The sequence below is a fragment of the Panthera leo genome, chromosome C1, assembly GCF_018350215.1.
Source record: "Panthera leo isolate Ple1 chromosome C1, P.leo_Ple1_pat1.1, whole genome shotgun sequence".
In the NCBI taxonomy this organism is placed as follows: Eukaryota; Metazoa; Chordata; class Mammalia; order Carnivora; family Felidae; genus Panthera; species Panthera leo.
This window is the reverse complement of record NC_056686.1, coordinates 50,528,899-50,550,494: the sequence shown is the minus strand read 5'-3', so window position 1 is coordinate 50,550,494 and position 21,596 is coordinate 50,528,899. Positions and strand designations below refer to the sequence as shown.

Below are 21,596 nucleotides of genomic sequence, written 5' to 3'. Positions count from 1 at the left end.
TAAAATCGACTTTTGTAGTTTTTTTTTTTTTTTTTCACTAGTCTGCTGTGGGAATGTCCTATACAAGGTGAAAATGCAATGAGCATACAAGCACACACCCAGGTATAGCTAAAAGTAAGCAAAGCAAAGCACTTAAAAAAAAATCTCACCTAGGTTAAAAAAAAAAAAAAAAAAGTACAGTAAAAAGGAAAAAAATACCTTTGCAAATATAGTCTTGACATAAATTGGCAGGTCTCCATGGGGACTTCCATAACCCCCTACAATACTAAACCCCAATCCTTCAGAGCCTTTCTCCAAAGTAATAATCTTAGGTGGAGGTGTTCTGAAAACACAATGCACGCTGTTTAATTCAAGAATAGATATTGAGAGGGAATTTCATTTTAATGGAAGAACACAGATTTGAGAGAGACTTTCATACTGCGAAACTATGAAGGCCAGTTTATCAAATCAAACTCTCAGAGAGCAATCAGAAACTGATTTTTACATTTCCTGTGTCATGCAGGACTAATGGCCGATGTCTTAATGACTTGATATCTTAAGGGGTGTTCTCTTTCATAAAACTCACTGTTTTTTAGTGAAAAAGAAAGTCAGGATGCCGAGGTTGTTAAAGCAGCCATCTGTGTGCTTGGCTTTTAACTTTTATGCTTACTGTGCTTACTGTTTAAAGCTGAATGAAATGGTCTCCATATCCTTGAAGAATGTGCATGGGGACAGAGAGATGGGGTATCACCTTTGCTTAGTGGCAGACCACCAGTCTACAGGTGGGCTTCTCTCCAGAACAGGTGATGGCAGCCCAATGGCTCAGTCAACTGCCGCTCCTTTTCTGCCTGAATAGCCTCACCACACCTCACCTACCACTTCCACCTAGGGAACCGGGGTGGGAACTCCTTCTTCAAAGCCCATCTCCAGTGTGATGCTTTCCTGACTCCCTTGGGAGAATTAGCCAATCCTCCTCTGTGCTCCCTTTGCACTTGGTCCAGATTTCTAGTATAGCACTTGTCCTAAGATGGCGTGATCGCTTAGCCATCTTTCTCTTCTACCAGACCATGAACTCCTCACGTCTCTGTCATCTGAGTATTCCCAGCAGTATGCACTGTGCATGTCACCAACTCAGGATCATGACCATGTACATGAGAAGTGGAGTCCAGGAGAGAAGAAAGAAGCCAAGGAGAAGCAAAATGGGTAAGGGCAATCTGTTTCAAATGGGTAATTTAGATTTTCAAAGTTTCGTCCAGTGTGGAAGTCTTCTCTCTTAGAAACAACATGGCTAAAAATTAAATTATCTACGTGGGCTCAAGTAGTTTAAGCTTATCTAATGCCAATTTCTTCTTCCCAAATGCCCTTGTCCAAAGGGTAGAAACCTGAAGGAACTCCGGTACCCCAGACCCTGCCATCTTACTTGTAGGAGGTTCATTTTTGTATCGTGGCAGCCTCACCTGTTTTGTGGCAGCATGTGTGTGTGGGACACAGAGCCACGTGATACAAACTCAGCCACTCGTGATTTAGAGAATTTTGCAAAACTGGGATATAAGCAACCTTTGAATATGCTATTCTGTCTAACTAGAGTATTCTTCCCTCTCTCCCGCCTCAATTTTGCCTGGCTTTTCTTAGGGTTGATTTTCAGCTGGTTCACACCAATAGGGGTGTTTATCGATGTACTTACTGGTTGTTTCCAGCAGGCAACCCCTAGTAATTGCTGAATGTCCATGCCGTATAAGGTGCTGTTTTGAATGCCACTCCTGCTTATTCCAATTCTTTCAAAACTAAACTGAAGCATCAGTGCGTCCAAGTGTACCCCCTAATTGAGCTGTGCCACCCTGTCATGGTTTCACAGGACCCAGTGCTTACTTATCTCTCCCATGGAACTTAGCTCCCCTATGCTTATCAACTCTTACAAACATGGATTCAGGGGCCTGTTTTTCCAATTCTCTGGCAGTTCCTTGAGGACTGGGGCAATGCCTTCACTTATGTTTCAAAGTTTGAATCTCCCAAACCCCATCCAGGACAGTGTCTGACCTTAGGCAGGTGCTCAATAAATATCTGCTGAATTGATGATAAATTATCGCCTAGGGCCAAATGGTAATGACGTCATGGGTAAGGCTCTACATTTCATGACTTTGGGGCCTTGTAAGTATTCTTAGTAATGGCCCACTGGCCAGATGTGAATTTGATTCATGTTACCTCTTGCAAACACAGCCGCCCATTTCTAAGCATATTGAAATGGGAATCTAGATGTCCAAAGTATTGTTTTAGAGCTGGGCCCTGGGAGCCACCAAATCATTAGAGACCTTCATAATTGTGCTTCTTCACTATTAGAGACCTGTTTTCAGGGGGAGAAGGAGGAATGCAGTTCCACTCATCAGATGGAGTTTGCCTCCATTTATCTCACATTTTCAATTAGTTTTAATTTACTTTCATATAGAAGACTAATAAGAATATCTCCAAATGTTAACAGTGGTTGGATTATAAGTAATTTATAAATTCTTTTATGCTAGGGGCCCCTGGGTGGCTCAGTCGGCTAAGTGTCCAAGTTTGGCTCAGGTCATGATCTTGCAGTTTGTGGGTTCGAGCCCCACATCGGGCTCTGTGCTGACAGCTCAGAGCCTGGAGCCTGCTTCAGATGCTGTGTCTCCCTCTCTGCTGCTCCCCTGCTCGTGCTCTGCCTCTCTTTCTCTCAAAAATAAACATTAAAAAAAAGAAAAAAGTTCTTTTATGCTAGTGGTTCCCAACTTGCCAGGAGCTGTGAAATTATACCAAAGGAACCAAGATTATAAGGGCATCTCTGTACTTCTATAGGGACATCAAATTATGCTAAAAATGCACTAACTACTCTTCCTATAAGGGCCCTGATTTTTTTTGGAAAGGGCCATTATAACTTAAAAATGTGCTAATTTTGTGTATTTGTCACATTTTAATAGCATGCATTTATTACTTTCATAAGAAAAAAGTAAAATGAGTTAAGATTAATATCCTTTCCTTAAGAAAAACAATCTCAAAGATGTCACGTAAGCTGTGAACTACCAGGAAAAAGTTGGAAATGGTGGTGAACATCAGATCTTTCTAATGAACCATTCAGATCAGTCAACAAGCATTTACTGAGCACACACCGGTGACCAGGCACTGGCAGTACCGAGAGCATTAACTTCAGGCGACATTTCTCCAAGTATGGATCCTCGGCCTATGGGTAGCAAAAGTGCCCTGGGGAACCCACTGTAGCCCACCTAGTCAGAATCTCTGAGAATGGGGTCAGAGAAATTAGCATTTTTAAATATGCTCCTTAGATATTTAATACGCACATTCTAGTTTGAGAAACACTGCTTTGACGAACAATTTTAACCGCGATGACTGGTTTTAATGAAGAATGCCAGGAGTTGTAACAGTAAGATTTAACCTCAGAACAAGATTTTAGCTTAGAAAACATAGTTCTTTGCATAATAAAGCAGGGTGCACCCAGGTTGTAAATATGGGATTTCTTAGGGAAGAAGGCACCATGTCAAAGTGACCAGATGTAGTGTGTGTGCAGGCCCCGTGACAGCAGTCTGTTAAGTCCCATGTGAAGCAAAGCCTGGTGCGATATCAGGAAACCTTGGTGTGTTTCTGGAGATTCTCTAGGAGTTAGAAAAGGTAATATGTACTTCCCCCCTCCTCTTCCTTAGAGAGCACTCTAGATTCTGGAAAAGGTCTCACTGCGCCTTGCCCACACATGTAATAGGCACTCTGCATCTAGAATACTCACTCAGTGTCTTCTGGATGGTGTTCAGCCGTGGGAGAACCAAGATGGTAGCTCGCAGACATGTTTTCAAGCTGAGTTGCTATGGCGCTTATATTGGTATCTGCTACAACCTGGGGGAAAAATTAGAGCAAGAAAATCCACTGTAAATCAGGAGAGAATTGGAGAAACCATACCATATTCAATGGTTGGTTCTCATCCTCATGTCATTCAGACGACCTGCAGCATTTGACACAAATGGATTATTCTCTCAAATGGTTTTCTTCATTTGGCTTCCGTAACACCATACTTTACTGGTTTCCTTTCTACCTGCCCGCCGTTCCTTCATATATCCTAAGCCTCTATTAGAATGCCACAGGACTCAGTCCTTAAATTTCTTATCTCTCCCATCTAAACATCCCCTTATCTCATCTCATCCCACTTGATAACTTAAATACCATCTACGTAATGATAATTCCTGCATCTGCAGCACCACCTCTTACCTCTAGATTTATATATATGTCCAGTCACCAATTAGTGGGATGTCCAACACCGACCTTTATTCCCATAACCCTCCTCATCTCAGGTAATGGCCACTTCATTCTGTCAGTTTCAGCAAATGCCTTGGTATCATCCTTGACTACTCTTTCCCTCACAACCTGCATTCAGTCCTCATAAAGTGCTGTTGGTCTTCCTACAGAATTATCTCTTGCCTGGAGTTTTACAAAAGCCCCCTTGCTTGTGTCCTTGCTTCCGCCCCTCCCCCACTCAGTCCGTAGCAGCTAGAATGGTCCTGTTAAACACAGCAGATTATTTCACTCTGCTTAAAACTTAAAGCAGAGGAAACCCAACTCCCTAGGATCACAAGCTCAAGTCCTTACTATGATCTACAAGGTCATCTGCAGGTGACCTACCCAGTTATGTCTCTGCCTTCAGCTCTTAACATTTTCCTCTGCATTCACTGGGTTCCAGCCACACTGGCCTCCGTGCTGTTCCTCTAACGTGCCAGAGGCATCTCCACCTCAGCGCTTTGCAAGTGGAACATTCTGCGTTCAGTGTCTGCATGGCTAGCTCCTTCACTTTCCTCAGGACCTTGGAGATTGTAACTAAAATTTCTACGCCAACACCCAGCCCAACATTTCATACCCTCCTTTGCTTTCTGATTCTTTTGTTTTGAAGAACAAAACAGAGGTCACATGCAAAGACAATAATACTCTCTAATAAACTATATATTTTTTAACCTTATTTATTTATTCCCTGTCACGTCATATGAGAGTATGAGGGCAGGAAGCCTGTCCGTTTCATTCACTACTGTATCCTCATTATGTTCAACAGTACCTGGCATATAGATGTTCAATTAATATTTGGTGATTGAAAGAAAGAATATCTGACTCCCTATTATTTTTTTAGATGGTTCCAGACAAAAGTATAGTACATGACATGTAAACACTTTATGTATCTGTAATCTTGCAAATAGCATTCAAAAGTATTCAAGAGAAATATGGTATAGCTCCAACAGCTCGTACTAGGACGGAGGTTCAATGAGTTCAGTTTCTGTCATTTAAATGGTGCTGTGCCTGAGTTTCAGCTTGCTCATCTGTTGAATGGGAATCAGAAAAGCCTGCCTTGTATGCTAAGCCTGGAGGTGTCTTCCACCTCTACGAGTTATCAGAGCTTCTTTCTCAAGAGCTCCTGGGCTACCCCTGCTTCTGATCAGTGGTTCTTCTTCTAGGGTATAATACTCAGTGCACAAGTATAGAGAGCAATGCAAAGAACTGGATTTGACTGCAGTTTCAGAATAAGCCAACAGAGGGCATGGCTGCCTAAATTGCTAAACTTAGCTGTATCTGTTAATGGAGTTTTTAGACCAAGGAAAGCCAACAGGCCAGTCTTGGCAGAGTGAGAACACATTTTGGTGAAGTATCCTATTCCGGGGAAAACATGGCTGTGTGCAAGTTATGGAATCTTCTGGAAATGCCATCCTATACAGAATGTCTGAATGAACTGGGAAAATATTTAGGATAAGAGAAAGAGGAAGAAACAGATTCTCCTTGACCACAAGAGCCCCTCTACTTTCCAACAGCCCTTTTTTTTTACTCTCCCCACAGCAAGTGTATTGGAGAAATTGTCTTTGCATGTGACCTCTGTAATTCTAACCTACACTATCTTCATGAACTACTCCATTCCAGCAGCTATCTCTAAACTTCCATTCAAGTAGCCACCGGACCTAAACTTCTGTGACCCACTTTCTGGCTTTCCCCATGCTGCTGGGGCCCACTTTTCTACCTCTTGGCTATTCTATTGGCCCCTGTGGCTCAGTCCTGTACCCCCCTTCCCACATGCACACTCAGGGTCTAGGTGACAATGTATATATTCTCATAGCTTTAAATGGCAACAAGGTGCTGACAGTTCCCAGCCTAGTCGGCTATATCCACTTGCCAATTCACCATCTGCATTTTAACAACTCAAAGGCTTATTATGATGAACACAAATTCAAACTCTTGATTCAATAACCATTTTTCAATGAATTTGAAAAATTCTTAGTAAATGGCACCTCTGGCTACCTAATTAGAAATGCACTAGGTGGAGTATTGAAAATACTTGATTTCTGGCTGGTGACAACTGTCCAACTAGAAAAGATGCCGGGATGCTAACCACACAGGTACTGTCTCTGAATATCAACCTGATACATCCGTCTCTCACCTGCCATATGCAATCCACCACCAAGTCCTCTGGATCCTACCTCTAAAGTACTTCTCAAATCTGTTTTCTTTTCACCTCTGTGGTGACCATCCTAATCAATTCATCATCACCAACTGCCTTTTAACCAGCATCCCCAGTCATCCTCTTTCAATCTCTTCTATACAACAGCCAGTTATCTTTTTTAACATAAAATGGATAATGGCACTCCCCTGCTTAAAACCTTCCAGTGGTCTCTCTTTGTACTCAGAATAAAATCCAGACTTCCTAATTATAAACACAAAGGTCCTCCCCTACGAGGTCCTGCTCCTCTAATCCCATTATCTCCTTCCATTCTACCCCCATTCCAGTTCTCTCTGTCCAGAAACCCCACCCCTCCCCCTACCCTACCAAAAAAAGCCAGTTGGCCTGGTGTTCACTTAAAAAGTCACTTTCCGTATACAAGCCTTCTTTACCACCAGTGTTTTAATTTCTCCTGCTTTCCTCTCCATAAGAATTTTTTCTCACAAATTGCAATGAGACATATTTGTGTGACTGTTAACAGGTCTTTCTCCCTCAATCACAGGATTCATGAGGATAAGGACTGCTTCTCAGTATTAACATGCCTGGCACATAACAGTTGTTTAATGAGTATTTGTGGAGTGAATGAACCCAAAACCTTCCTAAGGAATAGGGATTATGGGACTCAATCTTCTGAATTTCCACGGAACAGAGTGAGACTGATGGAGGTTACAAGCAGATTGGTTTTGGGTCCTGTTAAAGAGGAAAAAAAAAATCTAATAAGGTAGTTACAGAATGGAATGGCACAGCTTGTTAGGATATGAGCATCTTGCCAAAGCAAGCATTCAAATAGAGGTTCAAAATCTATCAATTCGGGACAGAGTAAAGGAGATTCCTATACTTGGTGGGAATTTGGACTTGTACTCTCAGTTGACCGTGAAACAATCCACCCATTATGGGGCTAAGGAAGAAAGTCAGTAAAATACTATTTTTTCTTCTTTTAAGTAGGCTTTATGCCCAACTTAAAGACTTTAAGTCACGACCTTGAACTCGTGAGTCTGAGATCAAGCGTCAGATGTTCCACCAAGGGAGCTGGTCAGGTACCACAAATACTGTTTTTTCTAAGGTACCTTCAAAAGCCAACCTTTGATGGCAACCTGATCCTTTATTTGCTCATTTGTCTAATATATAACAGCACCACAACTAATGAATATAAACTGAGCACTTACTTTATGCTAAACACTCTCCTGAGTCCCTACGGACTCAGGTAGGTACCACTATTGTTTCTGTATGTTGGGCAGAGGAACCTGGAGCAGAGAGATTAAGTAACTTTCTCAAGGTCAGTTAAGGAGTGAAAGCTGGATTCACTTCCATTTCATTTTATTCTAGAATCTTGGGCAGTGTGAGGGTATAGACATGGTCTTGGACCCTCACACCAGGCAATCTGACTCACAGTGCATATGATTAAGTAAACTCTAGATATGGTGTCAAGGAGGAAGAGAGGCAGAGAGATAGTTGAACAAGCAGTTGCAAATAGAGCAGATCATCTGGATGTGTGCTTGGCAACAGGTGGAAAAATGTCCTCACCCTCACAGGATACTATATGAAGAGGGCTCAGGGCGTGGGAGACATATGCCCATGGATATTCCAGAAGGACAGTTTTTTTAACTTTTAGAAAGAGAATACCCTTTCAAGAGTCCACGAAATCAACTGTATAAGTTGTGAAACCAAAGTCACAGTTCTATTTGGGTAAAAATTAATTTTTTTTTATCTAGCTAGAGAAGATAAAAACACTTCTAACAGCACCATCGCACAGAAAAACTCATATCCCTCCAAATCTGAAGGCCTCTTGCTCAATGCCAACCCTGAAATAAAAAGGCCACTCCCAGCCACTGATAACATTAAATCCCAGAGAATTACCTAGGATCCTTGGAGCTGTGCAAGCTCCTATTTTGTAGGAGTGGAAGCCAAGAAGCTAGTGGGAAATGTGAAGGATTTTCACTGACAGCAGTCTTTTGTAGGAAGGCAAGGAGAGAATAAACTCATCACCCTCAGAAAGACTTTATAGGCCCAAGGCATTTGCATTAACCATCGTGGTCTCAGAGTTGATTGGTCTTCCCAGGGACTGACTTAGGAAAGACCATAATCTGATCTTGGAAGGGTATGTATGTTCAGCCGGGTACAAGTCCAAGGAGATGTGGCCTATGAGTGTTCAGCGCAGCCTCTGAAGTGCTCTTCCCTCATCAACATCAGGGACCAAACGGCATGGAGGTAAGGCTGGGAAAGGTCTATTTACACTTTCTGAAGAAGGGCAAAGGCAAACAGACTAATGGGAAGTTTACTCATTTTTTTTTAAAGTAAATCTTCAACTCCTGGGGACAAACTTCTGTGGTAGGTTCTGAGGATAGAACCAGGAGCATAGGAAACCAAGGGAGAGCAAATGTGTTCCCTCCCTCCAACAAACAGGCTTACAGTTGATGTGATCTAGTGTGGGGGACAGATATGAACACATGGCTCAATGTGGAGAGAAGAGAGGGGAAAGATAGGGCTCCTGGGTAAGGCAATGAAGGCTTTGAGGTCCTTAGACGATAGGTATTAAAGTCTATACAACCTGAATATATGGTTCAAGAGCTGTGGTGTCTGGGGTCCTTGGACCTGGCTAGGGCCAGCTCCAACTCTTAAGATCTCCACCTCATCGTCTGGCTTTTTACATTCCTCACATCAGCAACCTCTTGCCTCATCCCTCATCCCCTGCGGACTGGAGATGTAGTAGATGTCCTCCTTGCTTCCCACTCACCCTTCAAAACCATTAACCTGGTTCAAAACCTGTGGCCCTTTGAGATTATGTCCTCTTTACTGTTGCACATAGTGCTGCTACATGCATCTTGAGCGGTCCTTTAAGATAATCAGATATGGAACTGCTGGGTGATGGGTATTCACAGAGTAAATTTAATAGGTCTTCTGAAGCTGCCAAGTGGTTGCAGCAGTGTTTCAACTCTCACCAGGTTTAATGAAAGTACTTCATTTCCTCACCTTTTCCCCAGCCTTGTTACGATCAAACATTTAATAAGTGCCTACCTGAGGAGACGGAGACCACTGGTCTAATGGAAGAAGAGGAGGAAATCCCTGCACTTGAGGAGAGGGAGTCATGTGAAATGAAAGAGGAGGAGGAAGTCACTCTACCTGAGAGGAAGGCTTGTGAAATGAAGAATCGGGAAGAAGCCCTATCCTCTGAGCCTAATGAAAAATCAGAGACCTTTCAATCAGTGGAAGAGGAAGAACCAATAAAGATGTTTCCCCCTCCGACTGCCCTTGTGCCTCATAATGTGTTTCCCCCTCCAACTGCCCTTGCCCCTCACAATGTGTTTCCCCCTCCGACTGCCCTTGCCCCTCACAACGTGTTCCCCCCTCCGACTGCCCTTGCCCCTCACAATGTGTTTCCCCCGCCAAATGGATTTCCTAATCAAACTGTATTTCCTCCTCCAAGAGGGTTTCCTCTTCAATATTCATTTCCTTCTTAAATTTTATCTCTTCCTCAAACCCCTTTACTGTAGGAAAGTATTTACTCTGATATGCTCTCACGCCTTGGCTTTCTGTGGCATTTAATAATTTAGGTTAAAAGCAAAACTAAATTCAGTCAGAATTGTATTTTCTATATTAGAGTGATGTATGTTAAAAAAAAGAATGATGTATGTTTAATACTTTTTAATTGAGTAATAAAGCACAAAGTTTTATTGCATGAACCCTAGGATGAGTACTTTTCCTTAAAAATAGGTTTGCGGGGGCGGGGGGGGGATTGTTTTGGAGAATTGAGAAATTGAAATATTTTCCAGATAAGTAGGATATAACAATGTACAAAAGCTTGAGCTCCTTGCTTAGAACTTTCCTGGGCCGCTGATACTGTACAGGAATAAGATTAGCCCTTAGATTTGTTAGGACTCAAATCTTGCCGTACAAATACAAACTCGGCACGCACACCCAACCTGGATCCTAGATCCATAGGGTAGATATGCTGAAAACTGACAGGAAGGCTATCAAGTTAGGGTGATCTCTGAGAAAGCTGGTATCTTCAGATGGGGCACAGAACAGAAGAACAAGAAAAGCTTGCCTTGGGACACCTCGGTGGCTTGGTCGGTTAAGCATCTGACTCTTGATCTCAGCCCAAGTCTTGATCTCAGGGTTGTGAGTTCAAACCCTGCACTGGGCTTCATGTTGGGCATGAAGCATACTTAAAAATATAGAGACACAAAACTTGCCTTGTCCCATGACTGGTATTTGGTGTAACTTAACGAAGTAGGAAGCACATCTGCTTCAAGTCTTTATTTAGGATCTAACAACACTGATTCCAGTGACATCAGAATATATTGATTTCAATGTATCTGTTTTAAAAATATAATGGTTTGAACTGTCAAATGTTTTAAGTTTGGAGTAAAATAAGGGTCAAAGTGACTTCCGGTCACATCAATATCTATTGGCACACACCTCAGGTGCCACACGGAAAACCACTCCGTTTCCAGGGTTTTAGAGACGTTAACATCTACTGACTTAATGCCTGTGTTATTATAATGAAAGTAATAAAATGTCACTTATTTAATGCTTACCATTGGCATCCATGGTTTTTATTAAACATTACACCTCATCTAATCCTCACGGCCACGTTGGAAGAAAGGAGCTACGATCCCTATGTAGAGAAAACTCAAGAGTTAAGCGAGAGGACCCAAACACACAACTCTCTGACGCTAAAGCCTATGTGTTCTACAGAATTTCCACTGGTCTTCATTTCAACTTTCAAACCTTTAGCTCTTTGTCCTTTTCCTGGAGCTTACCACCCCCTTCCTGGCATCATGTGGTCACATCAGGCCCTCCATAGATCAGCTGGTTACATATTAGAAACACCTGGGAAGCCTCAACTTCTCTCCATGCCACATCCCAGACCAATTGAATTCACGTGGTAGACCCGGGAACCAGTAATGGAATCAGTGATTTTACTGTGCAACCAAGGTTAAGAACCGCTCACAAACCATTCCTTTAATGATACTCACAGGTGCCTTTAGATGCTTGCCCTGTACCCTCTGTCACACACCTTTTCCGTTCCCAACCCAATCCATCTTTCTCCTCTAGAATTTTTCTGGACAGATTGGGACTGTGATTAGTTCTCTGTAAGTTCATGTCTTTTAACTTGATCAGCATAGCTCAGCAACCCAGTCAATATGACCAACACTTACGAGGCATGTACTCTAGGCTGGGCCAGGTACTAGAGGCACAGTCATTATTTTGAATAAATTCATGCTCTGGGGGGTGAGGGGAATGACCCCCAGGCATTCCCTATTCTCCAACTTTCTGGTTTCTAAAGAAAGGATTTCACAAGATCTATAAAGAGGGGATGAAGGTGGGGTGCCATGGATTTTCCAGGCATTGAGAAGAACGTGCTTTACTCTAAATAATGCACAGCTCCAGTGAGTCTCAGACTGGTCTCTGAACTAGCAGCAGTATCACTGCAATGATCATCGTCATTAGAAAATTTGTTTCTTTTAAAGATTTTAAGTAATCTCTACACCCAACGCAGGGCTAGAACTTACAAGCCTGAGAGCAAGAGTCTCTTGCTCTACGGACTGAGCCAGCCAGGTGGCTCTTCACTGCAAAATTTTTCATCTTCTTTTTCAGAGGTAACATCATCCTTACCTTCTCCTTTCTATCTCCTTTGCCCCCAACTACTCCTTTGCCCTCTACTGACTTGCCACCAACTCTGAAAGAAAATCAATTTCTTTAAAGATTGCCAGTGATTTATCTGCCAGTTTAGTGACTTTTCCAGTTTTATTTACTTCTGCTTCATTGGTAAGTGTGCCATTCTTCAAACTCCTTCCTCCTTTAGTGTCTAGAACCTGTATTCTTGACTCCTGGCTCTTTTCTATTTTATTTTTCCAGCATATTTCTTCTTGAGTGCACAGGATAAGAAACTAAATAGTATGGCACATGATAAAAAATTAACACTCTTCACTCTCTAGAGACACACTAAACTTTTCAATTCTGGAGGTATATACAAGCTAAGTAATATGCTTATAAGCCTATATTAAAATTTATCATCTTATTGATGTCTTATCAACTCCCTATTTTGACAGATGAAATATTCCAACAGATGAAAATTTAACTTGCCAAACTCTTCCACTTTTATATTATCTAAAGTTCTACTTGTTGCCTGTGTTTCTTTTTCAATTTTTTTTTTAATGTTTATTTTTGAGAGAGAGAAACAGAGTGCAAGTGGGGGAGGGGGAGAGACAGAGGGAGACAGAAACTGAAGCCGGCTCCAGGCTCCTAGCTGTCAGCCCAGAGCCTATCATGGGGCTCGAACTCATGAGCCGTGGGATCATGACCTGAGCCGAAATCGGGCGCTTAACGAACTGAGCCACCCAAGTGCCCCATCTTTTTAATAGTTATTTTAGAAAGACACTCTCAAGCAGGCTCTACGCTCAGCATGGAGCCCAACACAGGGCTCAATCTAATAACCATGGGATCATGACCTGAGCCGATATCAAATGTTGGATGCTCAACCAACTGAGTCACCCAGGTGCCCTCCTGTGGCTCTTTAAATATACTTAAACCTGGTGCCAGGAGAACGGGACAGCAACATGCAGAAGAATGAAACTAGACCACTTTCTTATACCATTCACAAAAATAAACTCAAAATGGATAAAGAACCTGAATGTGATATAGGAAACCATCAAAACCCTAGAGGAGAAAGCAGGAAAAGACCTCTCCGACCTCAGCTGCAGCAATTTCTTACTTGACACATCCCCAAAGGCAAGGGAATTAAAAACAAAAATGAACTATTGGGACCTCATGAAGATAAAAAGCTTCTGCACTGCAAAAGAAATAATCAACAAAACTAAAAGGCAACCAACAGAATGGGAAAAGATATTTGCAAATGACATATCGGACAAAGGGCTAGAATCCAAAATCCATAAAGCACTCACCAAACTCCACACCCGAAAAACAAATAATCCAGTGAAGAAATGGGCAGAAAACATGAATAGACACTTCTCTAAAGAAGACATCCAGATGGCCAACAGGCACATGAAAAGATGCTCAACGTTGCTCCTCATCAGGGAAATACAAATCAAAACCACACTCAGATATCACCTCACGCCAGTCAGAGTGGCTAAAATGAACAAATCAGGAGACTATAGATGCTGGAGAGGATGTGGAGAAATGGGAACCCTCTTGCACTGTTGGTGGGAATGCAAACTGGTGTAGCCGCTCTGGAAAACAGTGTGGAGGTTTCTCAAAAAATTAAAAATAGATCTACCCTATGATCCAGCAATAGCACTGTTAGGAATTTACCCAAGGGATACAGGAATGCTGATGCATAGGGGCACTTGTACCCCAATAGTTTATAGCAGCACTTTCAACAATAGCCAAATTATGGAAAGAGCCTAAATGTCCAGCAACTGATGAATGGATAAAGAAATTGTGGTTTACATACACAATGGAATATTACTTGGCAATGAGAAAGAATGAAATACGGCCTTTTGTAGCAACGTGGATGGAACTGGAGAGTGTGATGCTAAGTGAGATAAGTCATACAGAGAAAGATACCATATGTATTCACTCTTATGTGGATCCTGAGAAACTTAACAGAAGACTGTGGGGGAGGGGAAGGAAAAAAAAAGTTAGGGAGGGAGTCAAACCTTAAGACACTCTTAAAAACTGAGAATAAACTGAGGGTTGACGGGGTGGAAGGGAGGGGAAAGTGGGTGATGGGCATTGAGGAGGGCACCTGTTGGGATGAGCACTGGGTGTTGTATGGAAACCAATCTGAAAATAAATTTCATATAAAAAATATATACTTAAACCTCTGTGGTTCTAATCATTTCCAACCATCTCTTTTCTTTTCATTTTAACATTAAAGATTTACTTGTCATATTTTCCTTCCCACTAATACATACCAAATACCCAAGATACTATTATTTCATGCATTATGATGTTTGGTTGTATTAATTATTATGAGTTACAATTTTTATGTAAATGTTGTTTATACTGAGTCAGCTACTGTACTGTGATTACATTTCCTTTTCTTGGTACAAGTTTATTTTCTCCAAAGTTAATAATGATCTCACTTTAATTTTTATATATTTATCACTAATTAAGCCCCAAATTTCCCCAGTAATTCCAAACTTCCAATTTAGTTAAACAGATAAGATAATCCATCTGTTCCTCTTCCTTCCTTTTGATTCAGTGGCATCTCAGTCTCTTCTCCCCCTGCTCCAATTTGCGCAAGTTGTTCTCTGTGCCTGCCATACAGCTGTCCTGGGACTTCCACGTTCTTCAGCACTGAATCCATGGGCTTCCCTCTTTCTTACTTTTCTTATTTTCTTACTTGCTTTTTTTGCTGGAGTACATCCTAAAGTAAGTTTCTCAGAAACACACTGCTGAAAAAGAGGTGCTATTTGAATCTCTTGTTCTTTTGTAAGTAGCTTATACTTTTCTCTTTGCAAGTTTTAGAAGTGGGGCACCTGGGTGGCTCAGTCAGTTAAGCGCCCAGCTTCAACTCAGGTCATGATCTCATGGTTTGTGGGTTTAAGCCCTGCACTGGGCTCCATGCCGATGGCTCAGAGCCTGGAGCCTGCTTCAGATTCTGTGTCTCTCTCTTTCCCTGGCCCTCCCCTGCTTGTGCTCTCTCTCTGTCTCAAAAACAAATAAACATTAAAAAAAAAAGTTTTAGAAGGTATACAGGTACTATACTTATCCTGCTTACTACTTAATGGACTTTAAGCTAAGATTTCTTTCTTTCTTATTTTTCTGTTTTTCTTTTTGCAACTCCTATTGGTTGGATATTAGATCTCCTGAATTAATCCCATGTCTTACTTTTTCTCTTCCATTTTCAACTGAGAGTTCAAAAAGAAGCCACTGTTTTCTATTTTTTTTTTAACTAAAGCTTTTTTTAAAAGTTTATTTACTTATTTTGAGAGAGAGAGAGAGAGAGAGAGAGAGATCCTGATTGGGGTAGGGGCAGAGGGAGGGAAAGGGAAAGAGAAAGAGAGAGAGAGAGAGAGAGAGAGAGACACAGAGAATACCAAGCAGGCTCTGCATTGTCAGCACAGAGCCTGATGCAGGGCTTGAACTCACAAACCATGAGATCATGACCTGAGCTGAAATCAAGAGTCAGATGCTTAACCCACTAAGCCACCCAGGCACCGCTGTTTTCTCTATATTAATAAATATGACATCTCTCTCTCTCTCTCTCTCTTTCTTTCTCCCAACCAGCAGTTGGGCCCTCTTAAGCAATTATCTTGTGTTCTGGAGAATGTCCTCAAAGGACTACTTCCCAAACTACTTTGTAGACAGACCCTCAATGAATCTCCCTGATTTCAGACTCTCTTCTCCTGCCTTCTATACTTGCCGTTGACTCTAAGCCTTTGTCCTGTCTTGTCACCACTGTTTTCATTCACTTATTCAGCCAATATCTATGATGTATGTAATGTGCCAGGCAGTGGGGATGGCGGCACTGAAAAGCCTCAGATGGCTTTATTTACCCAGTTCCCAGCAATGACGTCTCCCTGAACATTGGCCAGTATTTCCTCTGCCTGCTGGCCATCTCCACTTGGACGTCTCAAACTACAAATGTTCTCTCCTCTCCCAGCATACTCCTCCCACATCCTCTAGTTTAGTTAGTGTTACCTCAATCCACTCATTCTGCTACACTCTCAAATATTTGTAAAATATCTTAAAGGACCCAGAAGAAGCCTCACAAGTTCCTTAAGTGATAAAAGTCCCTGATATGCTCTTTTTATCTTCTGTGGTCTCAAAGAAAGATACATATATGTTTCCTGGCAGAGTCTGGGTTATCTGATTTTGTCCAAAAAAAGGCTTTATGGTCATTCTACAGACAAAAGAGCTTAACCAGACAAGCTCTCAGACTACAAAAGCAAATATAATTGACCCCTCGTAGCCACATTGATCTCCACTGACCAATCTATGATTGATAATAAGAAATCATCAGACTTTAAGGGCAGAAATGTCTACCTCCTTATTACACCCAGAGATAGCAATTTATGCTGTAGAGAGAAGCTTCTGGAAGTGTTGGTCATCTCTTCCACTCTTTCCCCTTCTCTACCCTGCAGTCTGCTGACCTTAATCTTTCCTGTGCAACCAGCAGTTGCTGACTGCTTTGCATGATACACCGACAGTAAGTCTTTTCCACATCATCAGACACAATTACCTGACCTTCCCTACTCTTCTGCCAATGGGCTGGCTCACCTCATGATAAAAATAGTTACCTAGTGCCAAGTCAGCTGTAATAACTATATTGCTGGCACTACATGCACATTGTTTTAATTAAGGCAAGTACAGTATGTAACTGTAAGGCATTTGATGCAGGACATAAGAATTTTCTGGATTTTGTGTCTAATGCCTTTGGCAGCACATATGTTCCATACCCATAACTGTGTAGATTATAACTGTAAAAATCCCAAAGGATTCCATTAAGCTTTTAATAGCACATGTTAGAAAATAACACTACCAACTAATGTGATTAATGCAAGAGAACATTTTAAAACCAAATGTCATTTTCTTAAAGTACAGAAATAGGAAAAATGAGGAACTCCCTCAAAGGTGTGTTAATAGGGGTAATTTGGCAGAGTGAAGTGTTAATTCTGCATGGGAGAGCTTGAGTTCATTTTCATTTAAGTTACTTTTACAGTTAATGTTACAATTTTGCACCGTGTCTTCTCATTTCTTTGTGAAGAAGGTAGAGCTGAACAAATTATGTCAATGTATGGAAATATCGGTAATACCAGGTTTTGCTAAGGGAGACCTTTTTTTTTTTTTTTGTCTTGACGTAGTTATTATTTGAAATAACTTCCTTTTAAAATTCTGTGTGATGAACGGTCCCCAGTCTGAGACGGAGGAGTTGCACTTGTAGGCCTCTAGGGGTCAGCATAACTCGAGGGAAGAGCAAGAGTGTGCAGGCTCTGACCATGACTGAGGTGGGTAGAAGGAGGAATGTGACACGACAGCCTAACTTCCACTGAAAGTGAGGACAAGGAGTAGAGGGCAAGCTCACTTGACAGCCAGTGCCCATAGTGTTTTGATTTGTGTTCAGTAGAAACTCAGGGACCCAGATCACTGAGTAATATGTTGCCTATCACATAAACTCCCTTGAAACTACTGACAGTATTTTAAAAAAAAATGTTTATATTTTGAGAGAGAGAGAGAGAGAGAGAGAGAGGGAACACAAGCATGTAGAGGCAGAGAGAGAGAATCCCAAGTGGGTTCTGCGCTGTCAGCGCAGGGCCCGACTTGGGGCTCAAATTCATGAACCATGAGATCGTGATCTGAGCCAATATGAAGAGTTGGATGCTTAACCGATTGAGTCACCCAGGCACCCCTACTGACAGTATTTTGATGATCCCCTGCATACATGCTGCAGCTCATTTACTTTTGTAACATCTTTTTTGGCTCTTTGGATTTAGACTGCTGAGATGGGAGAGTTAAGCACCACAAATTTGTTCTCCTCAGTATAATGGCTTTCCAGTTTGAAACAACAATAATTGTTATTATTTTAAAGATTTTATTTTTAAGTAATCTCTATACCCAATGTGGGGCTCGAACTTACAACCCGGAGATCAAGAGTTGCCTGCTCTACTGACTCCAGCCAGGAGCCCCTGAAATTATTAAAAAAAAAAATTTTTTTTAATGTTTATTTTTGAGAGAGAGAGAGAGAGCAAGTGGGGGGAGGGACACAGAGAGAGGAAGTCACAGAATTGAAAGCAGGCTCCAGGCTCTGAGCTGTCAGCACAGAGCCCAACGCGGGGCTTGAATCCATGAACTGTGAGATCATGACCTGAGCTGAAGTCTGATGCTTAACCGACTGAGCCAGCCAGGCACCCCTTGAAATTATTATTTTAAGGCTAGAATGATCTGAGGGGCTGGCTAGCCCTCTCTCTAAGGTGCTAAATGGTGGGTTTTATTCTTTTTACCTGTAAACCGTTCACTACTACCTGCAGAAGTGTGGTGATTTTAATCACACGTTTTGGGGGAAACTCATCAGCAAAACTCACTGCAGTATCCTGCCTCTCAGTGCACCATATCAATCTCAGAGACATGTGAGGTGCTGAAATAGGAGAGGTAATTAACAGCATACCTCTTTCTTACTTCCTGGTATATTTCTTTGTGCATCTGGACGGGACTCTGGGGGACCACAGTTGATAAATAATTGTCTGCCTTAGTTGATGACAACCATACAGTGGGAATTTAACCGTGTTGGCAATCATTTATGCTAAGGGAAAAAGAGCATTGTATTTTTTCTTTCCTTTAAAAAAGGAGTGGAGGAAACAGTGCTCGGGCAGTTGGGTAACAGTTTTTGGGCATAAGAAAAGAAATCATTTCCCATTCCTCACAAACTTTGATTTACAAAAGAACGCTGGAAGCTAAAAGCCTTGTTGATTTATCATGTGAAGCAAAGAGTAATTTTTCTCCCCTTGTTATGCTTTCATATAATCATGCTCACTGCCTGTATGGGTGGCATTAAAGAATTTCTGAATAAAAATAATAATTTCTAGCTCTCAACCTTCATAATTCACATCAGCAAGCACCCTGCTGGGCGGTGATGCCTACTGCCAGTGACGCTCAATCTTTTTTTGCACGCCACTTATCTGCCTTGTGCAGCTGCGTGCTCCATTGATCGCAATACCTGCAGGATAATGCGCCCGTAGGCGTTCTTCAGCAGATTAACCACATCCGCGTGAGACAGCCCATCCAAAGGTTGCCCATTAATGCTGACAATCCGATCTCCAACCTGGAAGTACAAAAGTGGAAGAAAATCACTATCATTAAGAAAAATTAAATTTGGGAAGAATGCTTAAAATTCTTTGTAAGTCATATTTCCCATTTGTGGCTATTGTGAAGGTTCCGTGTTTCTACTGTGTATGCATGTTCCAGAAACATGAGGAATTTTTATGGCTTTCCCCAAATACAGACCAATCAGAGAAACAAGAAGGGGGCCAGATTTGATCCTGAGAAGGCACGGCAGGCCACTTTTGTATTTTGGCAATGGTGGTGTTGTATACGTCCACTCACCATTAATAGTGGGGTGTACAAATTAACTGTTCAGTAAAGCTCTAATGAGGAGGCCAGATATTTTCTCCTTTATTTTTCTACCTAAGTTAAGATGGAGGGGCAATGGGGGGGGGGGAAACATAAGAGCATTAATTCTGGTTGAAGGACGATTCTCAGGTCAAATCTCTCTCGGGGGAAAATTAATTTTGGGTGGAATGGAGTGCTAAAAATGGTATCGGAGGCTCTGAAAAAGGGCTGCAATTTCTTCTTTTATCAAGAAGCTTTGATACGAACAATAATATTTTTATATGCCCAGGGGCTTAATGAATTTTAGGTGTAAACTTTCTCCAATGCATTTTGCCCTCCGTGTGGGTCTCTGTTGGAATTCCAACTTTAAACAAAGTGCCCATGGCTGCACCTTCGTCTCCTACCACATGCTGTTAGCACTTCACCATTCCCCTTTTGTTTACCTTAAGCTTCTGTGTACGTGCAGCCACACCACTGGCCTGAATCATGGCAATAAATATTGGGATATCTCCTAAGGGACTTCCTTTTCCTCCAGCAATACTGATTCCAAGGGCATCGCTGAGCTCCTAAAAAAGAAGGACAACACCATGTTCCTATATTTAATAAGAAAACCCCACAACCTGGTTGCCCCCAGATAGCTGTTGCACAAAATCCGTCCATGATGCAGGAGGCCAGGGAAACACAGGAGTTAAACGCAGTGCCTTTGGAGTCCGAAACACCTGTTTCAGTTCTAGCACTTACTTAGCTTGGGGGAAGGGATCTCAATGCAGTTCCTTAAGCTCTTAGAGCTTCTGTCTTTATATGTTGGTTTGAGGATTAAATGAGATGATATAGTGCAGTCTTGGCCTACAGAAAAGGCTCAGTAAAAGACAACGGTAGGAGCACAAACAACAAAAAAATACAAAACAACCCTATGTTACAGCTCAGTTTAGTGGCCAATTTTGATGCAGACTTGGCAAGTATGATCTCATATGGTGTTTATGATTAAACTGCCACACATATCATGCTCTTCTGGGTGTGAACAAACACACTTGGCTCTCAAAGAGCCGCACGGCTGCATCACAATAAAGGATCTGAGAGGACACCCGCTGCAGGGACAGCCGAGTTTGCGGAGAGAAGTAAGATGTGACTGAAAGTGTTTGCTAGGATCACTGGGTGAGGCAGCCTGGTTCATGCGGACCCCAGTGAAGGGATCCTGGCTGCAGTCCAGGCCTTCCCCATATTTGCTGCACAGGGTTACTATTTTAAAAATCACTCAAAGAATGAATGATGAGTTCCAGTTTCAGCCTGGTCGCGTTGCACGTCCGTGGCATCGCTCTCCTGCTGACTCATTACAGTGAACAACTCTATCAAACATGGAAACAACTACCTGAGGTTTCTGAAAAGTAAAGAAACTCAAACAAATTGTGGTGGAGGGCCAAAACTTGGAGAAAAAACGTAAGGGGTGGATTTCTCAGCTGTTTTCCTGGCAGCTTGGTCCTGATGGCAAGCCCCAGTCAAGGGGCTGTAAAGGTGGAGTCACTCTCTCTGATATTAACACCTATCTTGCCCCATTTTACCTCTTCTGGCCACCAGAGCCAGAGAAACCAGGCAAGGGAGCTCCTGGTGGCTGGAGAATAAGGGAAGAAAACTAGAGTAGAGAGAGCCTGAGAGAGGGATCTAATCCAATAAGAGGGATCACACAGACTTCTCAGGCTCCATTCTAAGCTTCACACGTGCAGGACAGACCGACACGGAACCGAACTGGGATGTCAACCATCACTCACATTCTGAACTGGAATGGGTTGATCGTCTGCTAAAGCATAAATATCAACACTCTTCAGAGTCTATACAGCGTAACGTTTATGAGATCCAGGGTAAAATCCTAAATTACTCAGTCTGCAAAGAACCATTTTCTATGAGACCAATTTTTTTAAGGGCTTTAAAATATGTAGAACAGTTGAAAGTAAAAATTATAACATTGTTTGGTGGGGTTCTCAATTCATCTAAATGTAAACATATGACATCTATGGCATAAATGTTAGTGGTATGGTTGTGGAAAAGGGACCTATATGGTAGCAGGGTTTCTACAGTTTTAATTGATCATTTAAAAATACATACCACTTAG

At 42.0% G+C, this 21,596-nt stretch overlaps 1 protein-coding gene across 1 annotated transcript in view; it reads right to left on the bottom strand.

Annotated features, from left to right (window-relative positions):
• Positions 1-21,596, bottom strand: part of PATJ (PATJ crumbs cell polarity complex component) — a 363,753-nt gene that overhangs the window by 6,736 nt on the left and 335,421 nt on the right. The window contains exons 42-45 of the mRNA XM_042951928.1: positions 19,933-20,055; positions 19,098-19,202; positions 3,737-3,843; positions 199-322 (exon numbers count right to left, since the gene is read on the bottom strand). Of these exons, the coding sequence (XP_042807862.1) occupies positions 199-322; positions 3,737-3,843; positions 19,098-19,202; positions 19,933-20,055 (459 nt within the window). The remainder of the gene's footprint in view (positions 1-198; positions 323-3,736; positions 3,844-19,097; positions 19,203-19,932; positions 20,056-21,596) is intronic.